This window comes from Lissotriton vulgaris, chromosome 3_2 (assembly GCF_964263255.1).
Source record: "Lissotriton vulgaris chromosome 3_2, aLisVul1.2, whole genome shotgun sequence".
NCBI lineage: Eukaryota > Metazoa > Chordata > Amphibia > Caudata > Salamandridae > Lissotriton > Lissotriton vulgaris.
The window spans coordinates 65,579,086-65,592,853 of NC_141690.1; the positions used below are offsets into that span (position 1 = coordinate 65,579,086).

The 13,768-nt window shown below is 42.6% G+C and overlaps 1 protein-coding gene across 1 annotated transcript in view; it reads right to left on the reverse strand.

Annotated features, from left to right (window-relative positions):
* Positions 1 to 13,768, reverse strand: part of SLC34A2 (solute carrier family 34 member 2) — a 128,256-nt gene that overhangs the window by 36,507 nt on the left and 77,981 nt on the right. The window contains exon 10 of the mRNA XM_086964010.1: positions 4,686 to 4,806. Within this exon, the coding sequence (XP_086820136.1) occupies positions 4,686 to 4,806 (121 nt within the window). The remainder of the gene's footprint in view (positions 1 to 4,685; positions 4,807 to 13,768) is intronic.

Consider the following 13,768-nt stretch of genomic DNA (forward strand, 5'->3'; position numbering starts at 1 on the left):
TCCTTTTAAGTTTTAAATGACCTGGTAGAGAACGCCTAAATTTGGTTTTCACTGTTGCAGTTCTTACCTCTCCCATAGGATTGAGTTACCTTATTACATTTAATAAATAATAACTTTTGATTGGGAACAGGTAGAAATGGCATGTATGGTCTTCAAAGAATTATAATTTAAAAACCTGGTTAATGGTAAAGTCAAACTGTAGTCACAATTCTGAAAAAGCCCTAACCATTTGGTGCCTGCAGCCTGTATCCTGGTTCACATGACTAGGTGTAGTTGGAAGTTGGCCTCTTTCAATTCCTTTTGGACAGTATCACAATAGGGGACTGGATGTTGACAGGATGGGCAGTCATAACCTGATGGGAGGTGTAGAGCTGTAACCTAACACACTTGCTCTTCAAAGGAGCTGCCTTAGCCCACACACACAAAACTTCACAATAGGCTTTTGTGACTCCAGACATCCCGGGAACAAAGGAGGGAGGAAGGACATTCCAGTACTAGGTGTGGAGGGAAGTCTAGAAGTTTCTCCTACTTCAAAGTGGATCCTCTGACCATCTCTTTAGTATACTTCTGGACCTATGGGTACTACTGAATGACTGCCCTACTCTCTAAGAAGGAAGACTAGACCTGCTCTCTTCATACCAGGCTACCTGAAGTTACTCCATGGGTCAGCTGACTAACCTCCTGTTCAGAGCTACAGGGACATAACAATATCTAGAGGTCTCCCGGCAACTGCCCATCCAACCTGCTTATCTAGACATGCTTGGACCAGCAATTGGACCTGAGTGAGTCACTGATCCCAAAGAGTTGCCTTCCCAGATCGCGGGCCCTTGGTTGGCATCACAGTGCACTCCTCTGAAGTTAATGGAGAAATCATGAAGTTGTGGGTTCTTTGCACCACAAATGGGCCTCTTCACACCAAAACCTCTCTGCTCACTCCGACCGCCAATGCAAAGCTTCAGTGAACCTGACTCTTTGCGCTAGACAGAACAACAGCATTGACTGGTAATGCAAGCTCAGCACTTCGGGCTACAGCATTGACAGCCCGCTGTGCCACCAATGAGAAGTTCCAGCAACAACCAGCTGCTATGCCATACAGGATCTTTGTGCTACAGTAATGACCATCCACAATAACTTGCTTGCTCTTTGAGCTATAGCAATGTCCGTCCACAAGGCTCTCACTGCTCCTAGCGGATGCCTCCACCTTGAACTGGACTCTTTACACCGGACTTTGAGAAGGTAACTGCTGAGCAGGAGTATTAAACTGGTCCTTGTATTCAACCCACCTGAACTTGTGACATTTCCTCTGTCTAGCACGATGAGATGACTTGCAGTTTGTGCATTTAGGCAATACATTAATCTTAAACCTTTGAAATTGCATATCTCCGGTTCTAATGATTGGATTTTTGTCATTTTGGTGTAAATGATGCATTACATTTGAACTATTTTTCTAAATTTATATGGGATTTTTTCTTGTGTTCTGTTTTCTCTTTATAACTGTTTGTATGCTGCATAAATACTTTACACATTGCTTCTAAGTTAAGCCTGGCTTCTTTTTGGCAGAGCTGCCCTAATATAGATGATTATATTGCCCAAACTTTTATATCTATTTGTCAATATTCCCTACGCCCCCAGTCGCCATTTATTCTCATCCATTAAGATTCAACTTATACGACTCCCCTGAGGAGGGAAGCAGGCTAGACTAGGCTAGGCATGGGTTTGCCTCATGCACCCCTTCTGCGCAGGGGGGTTTGGAATACCAGATATGGAATTATACTTTAGTTGCGCACAAGCCCACTTTGCCGCCTACTGGATGAAGCCCCACTCTTACATGCCCCACTTCGCGTTTGAGGAGGGCTATATGGCCCCCACCCCCTGCACCGCATACCTCAGCACCCCCGTAGTCCAGCGCCGCCTCGCTTCCACTAATGTCCAATGCACCACCAGTGCCTGGCATGATTTAGCTAGGTCCAACCGATGCACACTAATGTACTCCCTGCTCCTGCCCCTCTCCGGGAGGCAGGATATCCCAGTTACACTGGAGGGCGGATGCCATCGTCTCCTCTGCAAACTATCCATACAAACATGGGGACAACTCTACACAAATGGAAAATTTCGCACAAGTGACTATTTTTTTAGCTATACTAATCCCACCCCCCTAGAGCGATTTTACTATATTAGACTGCGCCAGAATGTGAAAGCTATCACACCTGACTTCCCGCTAGAGCCCCTCATTATGAACCCACTGCAAGTATTCCTGCAACAAACTACCCCTGCACATGTGCTCCCACTATTATACCGCACGGTCCAATATAACAGAGAGTATGACCCCCCCATGGCCCGGTGTAGATGGGACCTCCGTATTGGGACAACCCCTTACTGAGGAAAAGGGGACATTTTGCTGCAAGCAAAAGGGAGCTATATCCGCTTGCAGCAGATTTAGAATCATACACTATTAATACATACATGGCGTCTACTACACTCCAGCCCGTCTGCACCGCCTGCGACTTCGAGATAACGATAAATGCGACCGCTGCGGAGGTGAGGGTGCAGATTTCAAACACAAAGCCAGGGACTGCCCGTCCATCCAGCGGTTCTGGTCGGAGATACTAACAGCACTAGACCACATGATGGTATTACACATTCCCGGCGACCCCCTGACCGCATTGATGGGGTACACTGAACCCATTGCTGCCAAAGTGCAGAAATACACCTCTCTTGCACTCCTTCTTGCTAAGAGATGGATTGCCTGCAGGTTGGGAAGAGGGAGGGTGCCTACATTTAAGGACTGGCTTCAAGACCTTATCTACTGCCAAAAGCAACGACATCCTTACGTGGATCTCCAACCCCCTTCATCCCGACCAAAGGACATTTGGGGCCCCTTACAGACGTATCTATTGGAGCACACCACCGACACAAAATCAAAGACACCCTAGTGGAAACATGACTTGATGCACAGGGAACTACCACCCTTGTCCACACACATCACTCACTGGGAAACACGGGATACCAAGAGACACTGTCATCTATCCCAAGGGCGCATCATCACCTTGGATACACACATTTGCATACGGTGCACTAATGGAAATGTCAATCTCCTTTTTCCTCTACAGTTAATTTTCGCGATTATACGATTACAGATATTCAAGTGCCCCTAAAGTGCATTGCTCCAACTAACGCGGCCGGCCCGATGTGGTTGTAGGCGGCTCGCTGTGTATTCCTCCGCCTCTAAAGTATATTCTCTTCATATTTGACGCATCACAATGCTGGCCCTAATGGGGATGTAGGCAGTACGCTGTGATTTATGCTTTTTTGCCCTTAATAAAGGTTTAAAAAAAAAGCCTGGCTTCTTTTGGGTTAAGCACAGACTAATTTAGAGACTTTTTGTGATTTGCGACCGGGGCGGAAAAGCAGCGGACGGTCTTTCCTTCCGCTGCGGACCCCCCAGCCATGCTATTATGGCGGGGGGTCATTGCGGCACGGATGGCAGGCGGATCGCCCCCGCCAGGCCGGCGGTGGCTACTGCTGGCCTGGCGGGGCGATTCGCCCTGCATCCTATTGGGCCCCTTAGTATTAATATTTGACCTCTCCAAGTGTCAGCAATACTTTGTGACATACAGTCTGCTATAGACATGACACACAGTAGCTGGGCCTGTGGTGGAAGCAAAAAGATTCATGACCACATGTTGCTCAGGCCAGTTGTCAATGCCGAGGCCAAAATATCGAAGTTCCAAATGATGAAAACTAGGGGCTGAACTCAAGGAGTTTCACTTTTTAGAATTCCGCTGGGTTACATTAAAACTGAGCGACATTCTGTGGAGTTACGCCAGTGGGAGGAAATATGCATGTCACACTGCTCACGCTGCAATTTAGGGGTAGTACTGTGAGCAGCGCTGAAAAATCGTTGTGAACGGCACCATGCAGTGCCAAAGAAAGCACGGCCATTCAAGTTGAATTTGATGCTGCTCGAGTACAAAACCTACTCAAGTGGCAGAAAATCTACTCACCCTAACCACATGCCCACTCGCGGCCATCTGTGTTAGAAAATGTTGCATGGGAATGCGAAATCTTGCGCTCGCATTTCTGGAAGCTTGCAGGAAACAATTCTGCTGTGCAGTGATTGGAAAAATTTGCCGGAACTCCGTGTTACAATAGTAATGCAGAGTTGCTAAATTACCCCAATTCCGCTGGCGGAATGAAACATTCCGCTGGCGGAATGAAACATTCCGCTCACCCCTATTCAAAGCTGGTGAAACACAAAAGGCAGATTGAATAACTCGCAACATGTCATATGTATTGCTATTGGTTTCAACAGCTGGAGCACAAAGTATAACTTGTTTCATACCCCAGATTCTCTGATTTCTATTCACTGTTAATAAAAGGTATTACTATTACCCAATTTGATTCTACTCAGTGCATCTACTTTTGAATGATAAGCTAATCTGACTTTGACAGGATTCAAACATGTGACTTGCAGATCACACACAGGTAGCAACACTGAGCATTTAACTCCACAGTGGCACCAAACCATCTTTCAGGAATATTCCTATTGAAACCTATGACCCCAGACCAATATTATAAAATTGTCAAGTATCATGTACAATTAAAGTAGTAGCAAATGACAAATGAGTTAAGATTGCTTTGTGCTCTGGACTTCCTAAAGTAAAAAATCATGAAGGATTACTTACACCTTTGTATAAGTTCAGTTTCTGTCACGTTTTTTTCAATCCATGTTAGGTTACCGTCAATAAAGCAGGTGGCAGGACTTTCACATGTTTCATTGGCTGTAAGAGTTGTATTTTTTAAAACCTATAAAATACAAGAGACATATATATTATTGTGAGACATTTAGGATTGTCTGACCTAGCAATATGTGAAACACATCCAGTGTAAAACAAACGTGTGGCTTTTGGCAGTACCTATGTGTAGTTAAAAGAAAAAAAACATTGGACGTTTAGTTAATATCTTTTATTTCGGCAACCAAGCCATAAAAAGTTTACATGAATTAAATCCAGTAGCAGCATTTATCGTACATACAAAATTATTGCACATGCAAAGCTACAGATAAAACGATTTTAAGAATAAAAAGATGGTGCAACTCGCAGGTCGTTATTAATATTGCCTATCAAGTCCATATCACTGCTATATAGTAGTTCTCTTTCTATATAAAATAGAAATATGTCCTCTAGTGCAAAAAGCTATCTAAAAAAAAGTCCTGTAGTTATATATAAAACTTGTGAAAAAAGCAATCTAAAACAGTTCTTAAACATACAGCTTCAATCAATATCTTAGATAAGAAGAAAGAGGACACTAAGCGGTCTGTTTGGACTTACTCTGGGAATTTATCTGTCATGGTTAGGAGGTATCTCAGGCCTTCTTCGTTTGTTTCCAAGCACAGTACCGGTACCGAGATACCGCAAATGCTAGTTGTTCGCTGGTGTCACTCTTGAAAAGTGTCACGACTTCCCAATAATGTCTCAACCCCATGGGTTTGCTCATGAGTTTGCTTACCGCTAACAGCCATATCTTTTGTGCATACCTGTTTAAAGGGCAAAATAACATAAAATGGTCCTCCGATTCTTCAATATTAGGGCAATTTAGAGTGAGAAGAAAATTACCCCATCTTGAGGTATGGATTCTCCGGGGTAGTAGCCCACATCTGAATTGCACATATAAGCATTTGGACTGAAATGGATACATTCTGTCCATATAGGGTTCGAGACTTGGAACACACGTGTCATTCAGAAAGAGGCCTGTCCTTTGCAACAGAACTGCCTCCCAGTATAGCTGTTTAACTTTTTGTGGATCTCCCTTAACAGTCGACACAGGGAATGTCCATAATTCACCCATACCTATTTGGTGTGTTGTTTCTTTAGTGTTCTTAAGCCATTGAGTGCACAGTGACCTGTCAAGACCTAATAGGTCTTTAACACAATCTCTATATACTTCTAGTTCTTGTGTAGACCATAATCTAATCCAATATAACAGAGGTTTTATTAGAACTATTAGGTGTATAGGGTTGAGGGATAGGTCTAGTCGCACTGGTGTAATGGACGAACTGGGGGGGAATTTAAATAAGGCCTAAATGAACTTATTTTCGATCTTAGTTAAAGACTCTGATGTAGCATAGCCCGATATCTCTACTCCGTATATCGCAGATGTTACCGCTACTGCTCTATATACGGTAAGGACTGGGGACACAGCACCTCCCAAAGTGGCACAGTACTTTCTCCCTATTGCAGAGGCTTTCTGTTGGAGAATGACTTTGCTTTTTTCCAACTGTGGACCACATGTTTGGCTGTCACTTAGCCTCACAACAAGAAAGTCAAAATGTTAGACTTTTTCAAGAGGGAGTTCCTGGATGGTCACATAGCCTCTGTATTTTTTATGGGGTTATAATCATGACTTTAGATTTGGATGGATTTAATTCTAGTCCTCTTTCCTTACAGAAAGTATCAAAGGCATTCAATTCAGATTGCAGCCCCATAGGTGTTCGAGAAATTAATAGGATGTCATCTGCAAACATCAGACTAGGAGTGGGCACACCAGCTAGTTTAGGGGCATCATGCTTGAATTCCTTCAGTTTGCTCACCACTCCATTGAAATATGAACTAAAAAGTGATAGCGCAAGGACTCACTTGATAAAAAAGGCGAGTACTACAGGAGACAGAGGGCACCCTTGTCTAGTCCCCCGGTTAAACTTAACCTGGCCAGCTTCCGAAGTGTCAATGATTATGTTGGCTTCAGCATTTAGGTGTAAATTCTGAACCAACCCTGTAATTTTGCGAGGTATGCCAAAATTTTACAGAATAAAAAATAGGGTCTCCTAGACAACTAGGTCAATGCCTTTTTGGCGTCTAAAAGGAGGACTAGAGCAGGCGTCCTCTTAGTATCAAAATAATCCAATGCTTCAGTGAAATAATGTGTATTTGTGCCAAGCTGCCTGCCAGCAATAAAACCATTTCAGTCAGGGTGAATCAATTGCGAGGCATTTTGATTAAAACGATTAGCTAAAAATGTTGTGATTATTTATAGTCAGAGTTTAAATACCGTGATGGGGCGGTAAGAATTAGTATCTTCGCTATCCTTTCCCTTTTTCAAAAAGCGGACTATGTTCCTATTTCTGAATATAAATGGTATCGCCCCACCTTCTAAAATCGAATTAGCTAACAGTAAAAAATATTCAGAAATGGTACTGCGAAAGACTTAAAAAAATTCTGCAGGGAGGCCATCCGGGCCACAAGCTTTGCCGCTCGGAAGATTTTTTATGGCCCTCTCTAGTTCATCTTTTGTAAACGGCCTTGCCATACTCATTTTGTCTATATACAAGAGTACCGGCAATTAATTTATTTGGAGGAACCCTCTCAGAGATGTGATATAAATAATCTGTTGTTGGCAGTATATAGACCTATATTGCTGTAACATTATATCACCTATTTTTACCGAGTCGTCAGTATGGGAAGCAGTTGGAGGACATTTTAATGCAGTTATCTGGTAAGTAACAGCTTGTTACCTTGCCTGCCACGCAAGAAATCTACCAGTATGATTACTATATTCATTTTTTGTCTATGGTGCTGGTAAAAGGATTCACTTTTAAGATAGTATCTTTTGCTAAGATCCTGTTCAGCCTGATCAAGCTGCCACTGGTTAAGAACGGTGGAGCTGCTAAGAAATGCGTCGGGAGACCTTTGTACTGTCTGCTCGAAGGACCGTTTTTCTTCCTTAGCTTACCTGAGATTATCTTTCCCAAGTGTTTTCATACAGTCGCAGAACAAATAGACCTACAAGATGAATTACCTACAGCATTGTTTAATTTATCACACAGCCTGGGTTTTTGGCTCAAATAGAAGGATGTTTATGTATAATTGTTCTTGTTTTATAGGCAATTTGAATGGCTGAGATTCTGGTATGGAGTTTTAATTGCTAAGGGGCAAGCTGTAAGGATGAACGTCACAGACCACCCAGGCAGCTGGTCTATCCCAGTCATTTATTTCTTTGAACAGGAGCTTCTTTGGAATGTGTCTCTGTTTGGCACAGTTTGTGGAACCCCTGGCCCTAGAGACCTCCCCCTCAAGTTGCAGATCTGGTGCTTCTTAACCCTTTCCATGCGGCCGCGATTCCCCTGGTGTGCTGTAAACAACACGAACAGGGTCGGGCCGTGACGAACCCCAGCTGTCATCAGCACACGAGCACCATAGTGAATGACGGCTGGGGTTCGTCATCAGCATGGAAGGGGTTAAGGACATTGCTGGCATTCCCTTAATTTATCTTTAAACCATGTAGTCTTGGGGTAGACCCATCTAGTCTTTTCCAGCTAGTGGCAGTAGATCATATTTTGGGTGGTTCGAGGTCTGCATCCAGTGATGATGCCTACTTGCTGTATGTATAGTGGTCTGCATCAAAGGTGGCCACTTTGAATGTATATATTACATTAATACAAATGTTAAAGGACATTATGTGTATGGTTTTGGAATAACAACTTTGAACATTGGAACAGGGGGGGTTGAAAGATTAGTGACTTTCACATTTGGTGCACCCACCGTTTTTTATTGTGAAGCAGTGACGGGAACTGCTACACACAGAAAAATAACTAGCACAGCCCAATGCCTCTCCATCTACTACACTTGTCTTCCTCTATCCCCGCCGGAGTGAGCCTCTTCAGACTCCTTCTATCTAGTGTCACAGAGTGACTTAGTGCCCCCATAGTTAACGTCGGGAGGAAGTTGATGCCTGCCATGTACGGAAGCCTTTCTGTTGATGGAAACTCTGCTGCAGCTTCGTTGGTTGGAAACACAAACTTTAAAAATGAGGTAGCACTGACTGACAGTTGGCTGCTGCCCAAATGCCAATGACTAGAAACACTAGCTCCACTCCAGCTTGGGTGGCGGCCTGTCTCCAGGTCATTATGGATACTGTTGTCCTAGACTTTTATGGAATAACCTAATGTATGCTGGGTGTTGTAGCCTTGTTTTTACATCAATGGAACTACTGAGTAACACACCTGAAATTAATGATGAGTAGGTGAAAAGTTCAGGACTGGAGACAATGCCAGTAATGGCCTTGAGAGAGAGGGTAACCCTAACTCCAGCTATGGAATGATCTACATTGAATGAAACCTGTGTGAACATTGCTGAGATACGTCCTGAATATACAACTGAGTACTGTCATCATCTTCAAATAGGAACTATGGGTAATATTTAGAGTTTGACAGACAGGCTACTCCATCACAAACTTGGAGAATGCTCCACCTGCTTTATTAAAAATGTATTGTAACCTATGGCACCCACAATATGGCATATGGGATATCCATCACATTTTGAGGGAGTATCCTGTCCACGAAAATTCTAAACGAGGCCCTAAACCTATAGCCTTGTTGCTGACCTTTCCTGTGTAGAGCCAGTCAGGTCTAACCCTGGCTCAGAAGTAGGCCCACCTTCCTAATTCAATAGCTCAAAACACCTAACACTGCAACACTATTTTGTTTAACATAAAACATATTTGTGAAGTTCACCCTGAAGGTATCTTGCTGCTGAAATAGCAAATGTTTATTGTTACCCAACTCTATGGGGCTCATTTTATCAACCTCAGAAGGATGAAAGGCTGGGTGGACCCACTGGGATTCAAACCAGTTGCCAGGAATGCAAACACAGACCCTGTATTAGATGCATTGGATTAGCCCACTGAGCCACCAGCCCAGTTAAATACAAGACTGCCTTAATCTATTCTAATTGCCATTTTGTATTTCTCAAAATTGCCACATTGAAGGAACTCAAGATAAATCATAGACAACAAAAAATGATGAATCCTGTGGGTTCACTGTGTTACTAATAGCATGGTGTCCGCAATCATGTGATAATTGTGAACCGTCTGTTGACACTAACATTATAGATTGTGGGCCCAATTCACAAAAGTAATCTGAGACAAAATCCTAACTTTATGACTTTCGGTAATCACAAAAGGCATTTAGTAGTAGTAAAGTTAGGATTCCTAACTTTAACTACTACTAAATTGAGAAAATCCTAACTTTACGACTTTTGGTATTCACAAAAGGCATTTAGTAGAAGTAAAGATAAGACTCAAAACTTTACTACTACTAAATGACTATTGTGAATACCGAAAGTCAATTTATTTTCAATAAAGACTTTATTTCGGGTTTTACACAAACCATAAAAGTACATAAACATTGATAAGCAATTAAAAAATACAATAATTGTAAACACATATCAGATAAAGTGCCAGAAGTGCAAAAGTACGGTATCATCCTCACAATAGGGGAAAAAAGAACTAATACATTCGTCACAAAAGGAGAATAAAAACCATTACTTGTCCATACAATTTCTCAGCTTAACTGTCAATTTTAAAAAGTCAGTAATATGGAGAATACTGTCATTGTACAAAAGTTGTAAATACATTAAAGCCGGTCTGATATGAATAAAATTGAGTTTTTTAAAAAGAGTTACCAGATAGCGCTTGCGCGGGTATTCATAAAATCTACATAAAAATATAAAATGCAGCATGTCCTGCGGAGACTTCCAGTCGCAGCCGCAGGGTGCTGTCAGTTTATTAAAAACATCAGTTTTTGGCCTAATCAATAAATGATGAAAGAGATTTAACCTAAACCTTGTTAGCAGGAACTTTTCATGAGAGGTCAGAGAGCCCAACAGGTACGGCTCTGCAGTTTCACATGTTTTCAGCATGACAAATGTTCTCACACTTTGTTTCTGGAGCTCCACTTCTTCCCTCTGGATCTTCCTATCCAAAAGGAAGTCCTGTTTAATTACCTCCAGATCCCCCTTTACAATCTGACTTGGGTGGTCAAACAGTTCCAAACGACCAAGCCTGGAGAAACTAGATTTCACATATTTTAACCATGGGGAGCCCATTGCTTTATCCTGGGACAAATAGTCCCTCACAATCAAATGTGTCAGTGGTATATCCTGGTTCAACCACAGTTTTAACCAACAGGTCAACGGGCGTAAAGAAGAAATGTCACTTAAGTATTGCATCCCTAACTCTTCGTGTACTGTAAAATTAGGCGTACCTGTGGGAACGCACAGGATACGCTTCAAAAAAGAATTCTCAACAATCTGTAGCTGCTCACCGGCCTCATACCCCCAAATTTCACTGCCATATGTGGCAGTTGCCACCGATTTTGCATTATAAAGTTTCAACATGGCACTGGTAGTTTTTTTCCCCAGTTTCGATGCAAAATTAAAAATGGAGGCATTAACCCTAACCAGTTCCCCCTTCTTTTTTGCAAGATGAGGACCCCAGTTAGGTTTGGAATCGAAAAGGACCCCAAGATACGAGAATGTTTTTGAAATGGGGATCACTACATCGTCAATTTTAAATGAAAAGTTCCTTCTTGGTTGTTGGCCAACTTGCATGACAAAAGATTTCGAGTTGTTGACCATAAGGTCTCTATCCGTCATGAACAGTTTAAATGCATTTAATAAAGCTTGCAGACCCATCTCAGTTCTAGAAATTAAAACCACATCGTCTGCGTATAAAAGCACAGGAGTTCCCCGCCTACCGACTCTGGGGCAATCAGCCGCTACATTCTGTAGCACACTATCTAGGTCATTAATATAAAAATTAAAAAGGAAGGGGGCCAAGATACAACCTTGGCGAACACCATTTCTGATGTCAAAGTTATTTGTTGTGCTCAGATCTTGTGGGAATATCTCACATTTGCTCGAGTATTACTATGTAAATCAACAAGAAAGTTGACAATACCACCATCTACACCCTTCGCTCTCATGGACTGCCAGAGCTTTCCCCTGTTTACACAGTTGAAAGCTGAGGACAGGTCCATGAAAGCGAGGTGGATGGTGCCCCTTTGAGCCACAGTGTACTTACTTAATATTAAAAAGAGGTTAAGACACTGGGTTACTGTTGAACGGCCACTACAAAAACCATACTGCGAGATGGACATAATATTATTTTCCAACGCCCAGTCTGAAAGTCTCTGTAGTAGGATTCTTTCTACGATTTTAACCATAGAGTCTATTAATGAAATAGGCCTATAAAAATGTGGGCTGCCTTTGTCCCCCTTCTTAAAGATCGGGACAATTGTAGAGACACCCCAGGATTGTGGACAGCCATGTTTTACCGCAGCGTTAAAAACAGACTCTAATATAGGTGCCCAAAAACTTGGTTCAGACTTGAATAAGTCTGGAGGAATCCCATCGGGACCGGGCGCTTTCCCGGCTGTTAGTCCCTCAATGCCCTCAATAACCACCCTTCTGTGAAAACTAATCATTTGTCCATTATTGCAAGGGGCAGGGTTGGGCATGTCGTCCATCAAGCAGCAATATAATTGCTTAAAGTGTACTTCCCACTCCTCCTTTGATAAGTAGCATTCCAGACCATCACCTGGTACCTGGACCAGGAAAGGTTTCTTCATTACCGGCCAGAATCTGGAGCTACACCGCAAAGTAGTAGCATCAAGGATCTCACTCCATGCCTCCTCTCTAAGGAATTCCTTATGTTTAGCAATGGTAGATTTATCATCTTTACGGCACAATTGAACTGTCGTCTTTATTCTGGGTTTAGCTGCTAGTGCCAACCTTAGGTTTCTAGCTGCTTTAGAGCAGTCTCGGTTGAACTACTTTGGTCCCACAGTCTCTAATTTCTTTGCTGGAACCGACAATAGCTGTGTCCCCTTGTCCGATATACTTTGGAAGGCTGTAAGAACCTTCCTCGGATGTATCCTTTCTTGCATGCAAACCATGATTTCATCTGCGCAACTGGCTTTAATGTCTTTGTACAACAAGTCTGGGGTGATCTTCGACCATCTAAGACGACGTCTCCCATCAGTTGTGCTCACCCTACCAGAGATAAGATTTGAGCGTTCACTAGCTATCCAGGGGCCCCTCAAATGTACAGTGAGCGGGTTATGATTACTGAATTCACTGTTTTTGATAGCAAAAGAGTCCACAAAGGACTGCATTGAGGATGTTACTAATACATAATCAATAAAAGTTCCCCTTCCATGACCCTTGAAAGTCGGGATCTCAAAACACTTGGTAGGATCCGTCAGTGCCAAGGTCAGTGATAGATCCAGATCATTCAATAGGTCATTAAAAAGTTCCCCCTCTGTCATGTGTTCCAAATGTATACCCTCGGAGCGTTGGCAATGCAAATCCGAGATACTTTTCAGAAGGGGATCACCACAAGGGTGAACAATAAAATTACCCATAATCATTAGATTATGGATGCAATCCCTCATTGAGTTACTAATGAAGTCATTCAGTGCAGGTATCTGTCTGATAACTGAGCATGAGTTGACAGCATTATAAAAATTGACCATACCAGCCATACAGTTATCTCCCGGTAAGATGAAACCTAAAATACCAAAATTGCTTGTTAAGACTCTGCAAATTTTACAAGATAACGCAACAGAAATGAGCGTAACCATTCCCCCCTTTGATCTTCCCCTGATTGTTTCTATTGCATGGACATAGAATGCCTTGTACCCTTCAAGAAAATAGTCACATTCAACTGACCAAGTCTCCTGCAGACAGATAATCTGAAACTGCTTGATATACCTAGTTCAATTGCAATCCTCCATCTTAGCACCCAGTCCAGCAATATTCCAGGAAATTACATTGTTTCCACTCTGTTTTACTAATGTGATTTCCGTATGTCCCACTTCAGCCAATGTCTCTGTTTCCTGACCCTCAGATTCCTCGCGTCAATCACACGCCTCCAGGCCTGAAAGTGAATCAAATCTGTTCTGCGTTACAACGTTGAACCCATTCATACAATG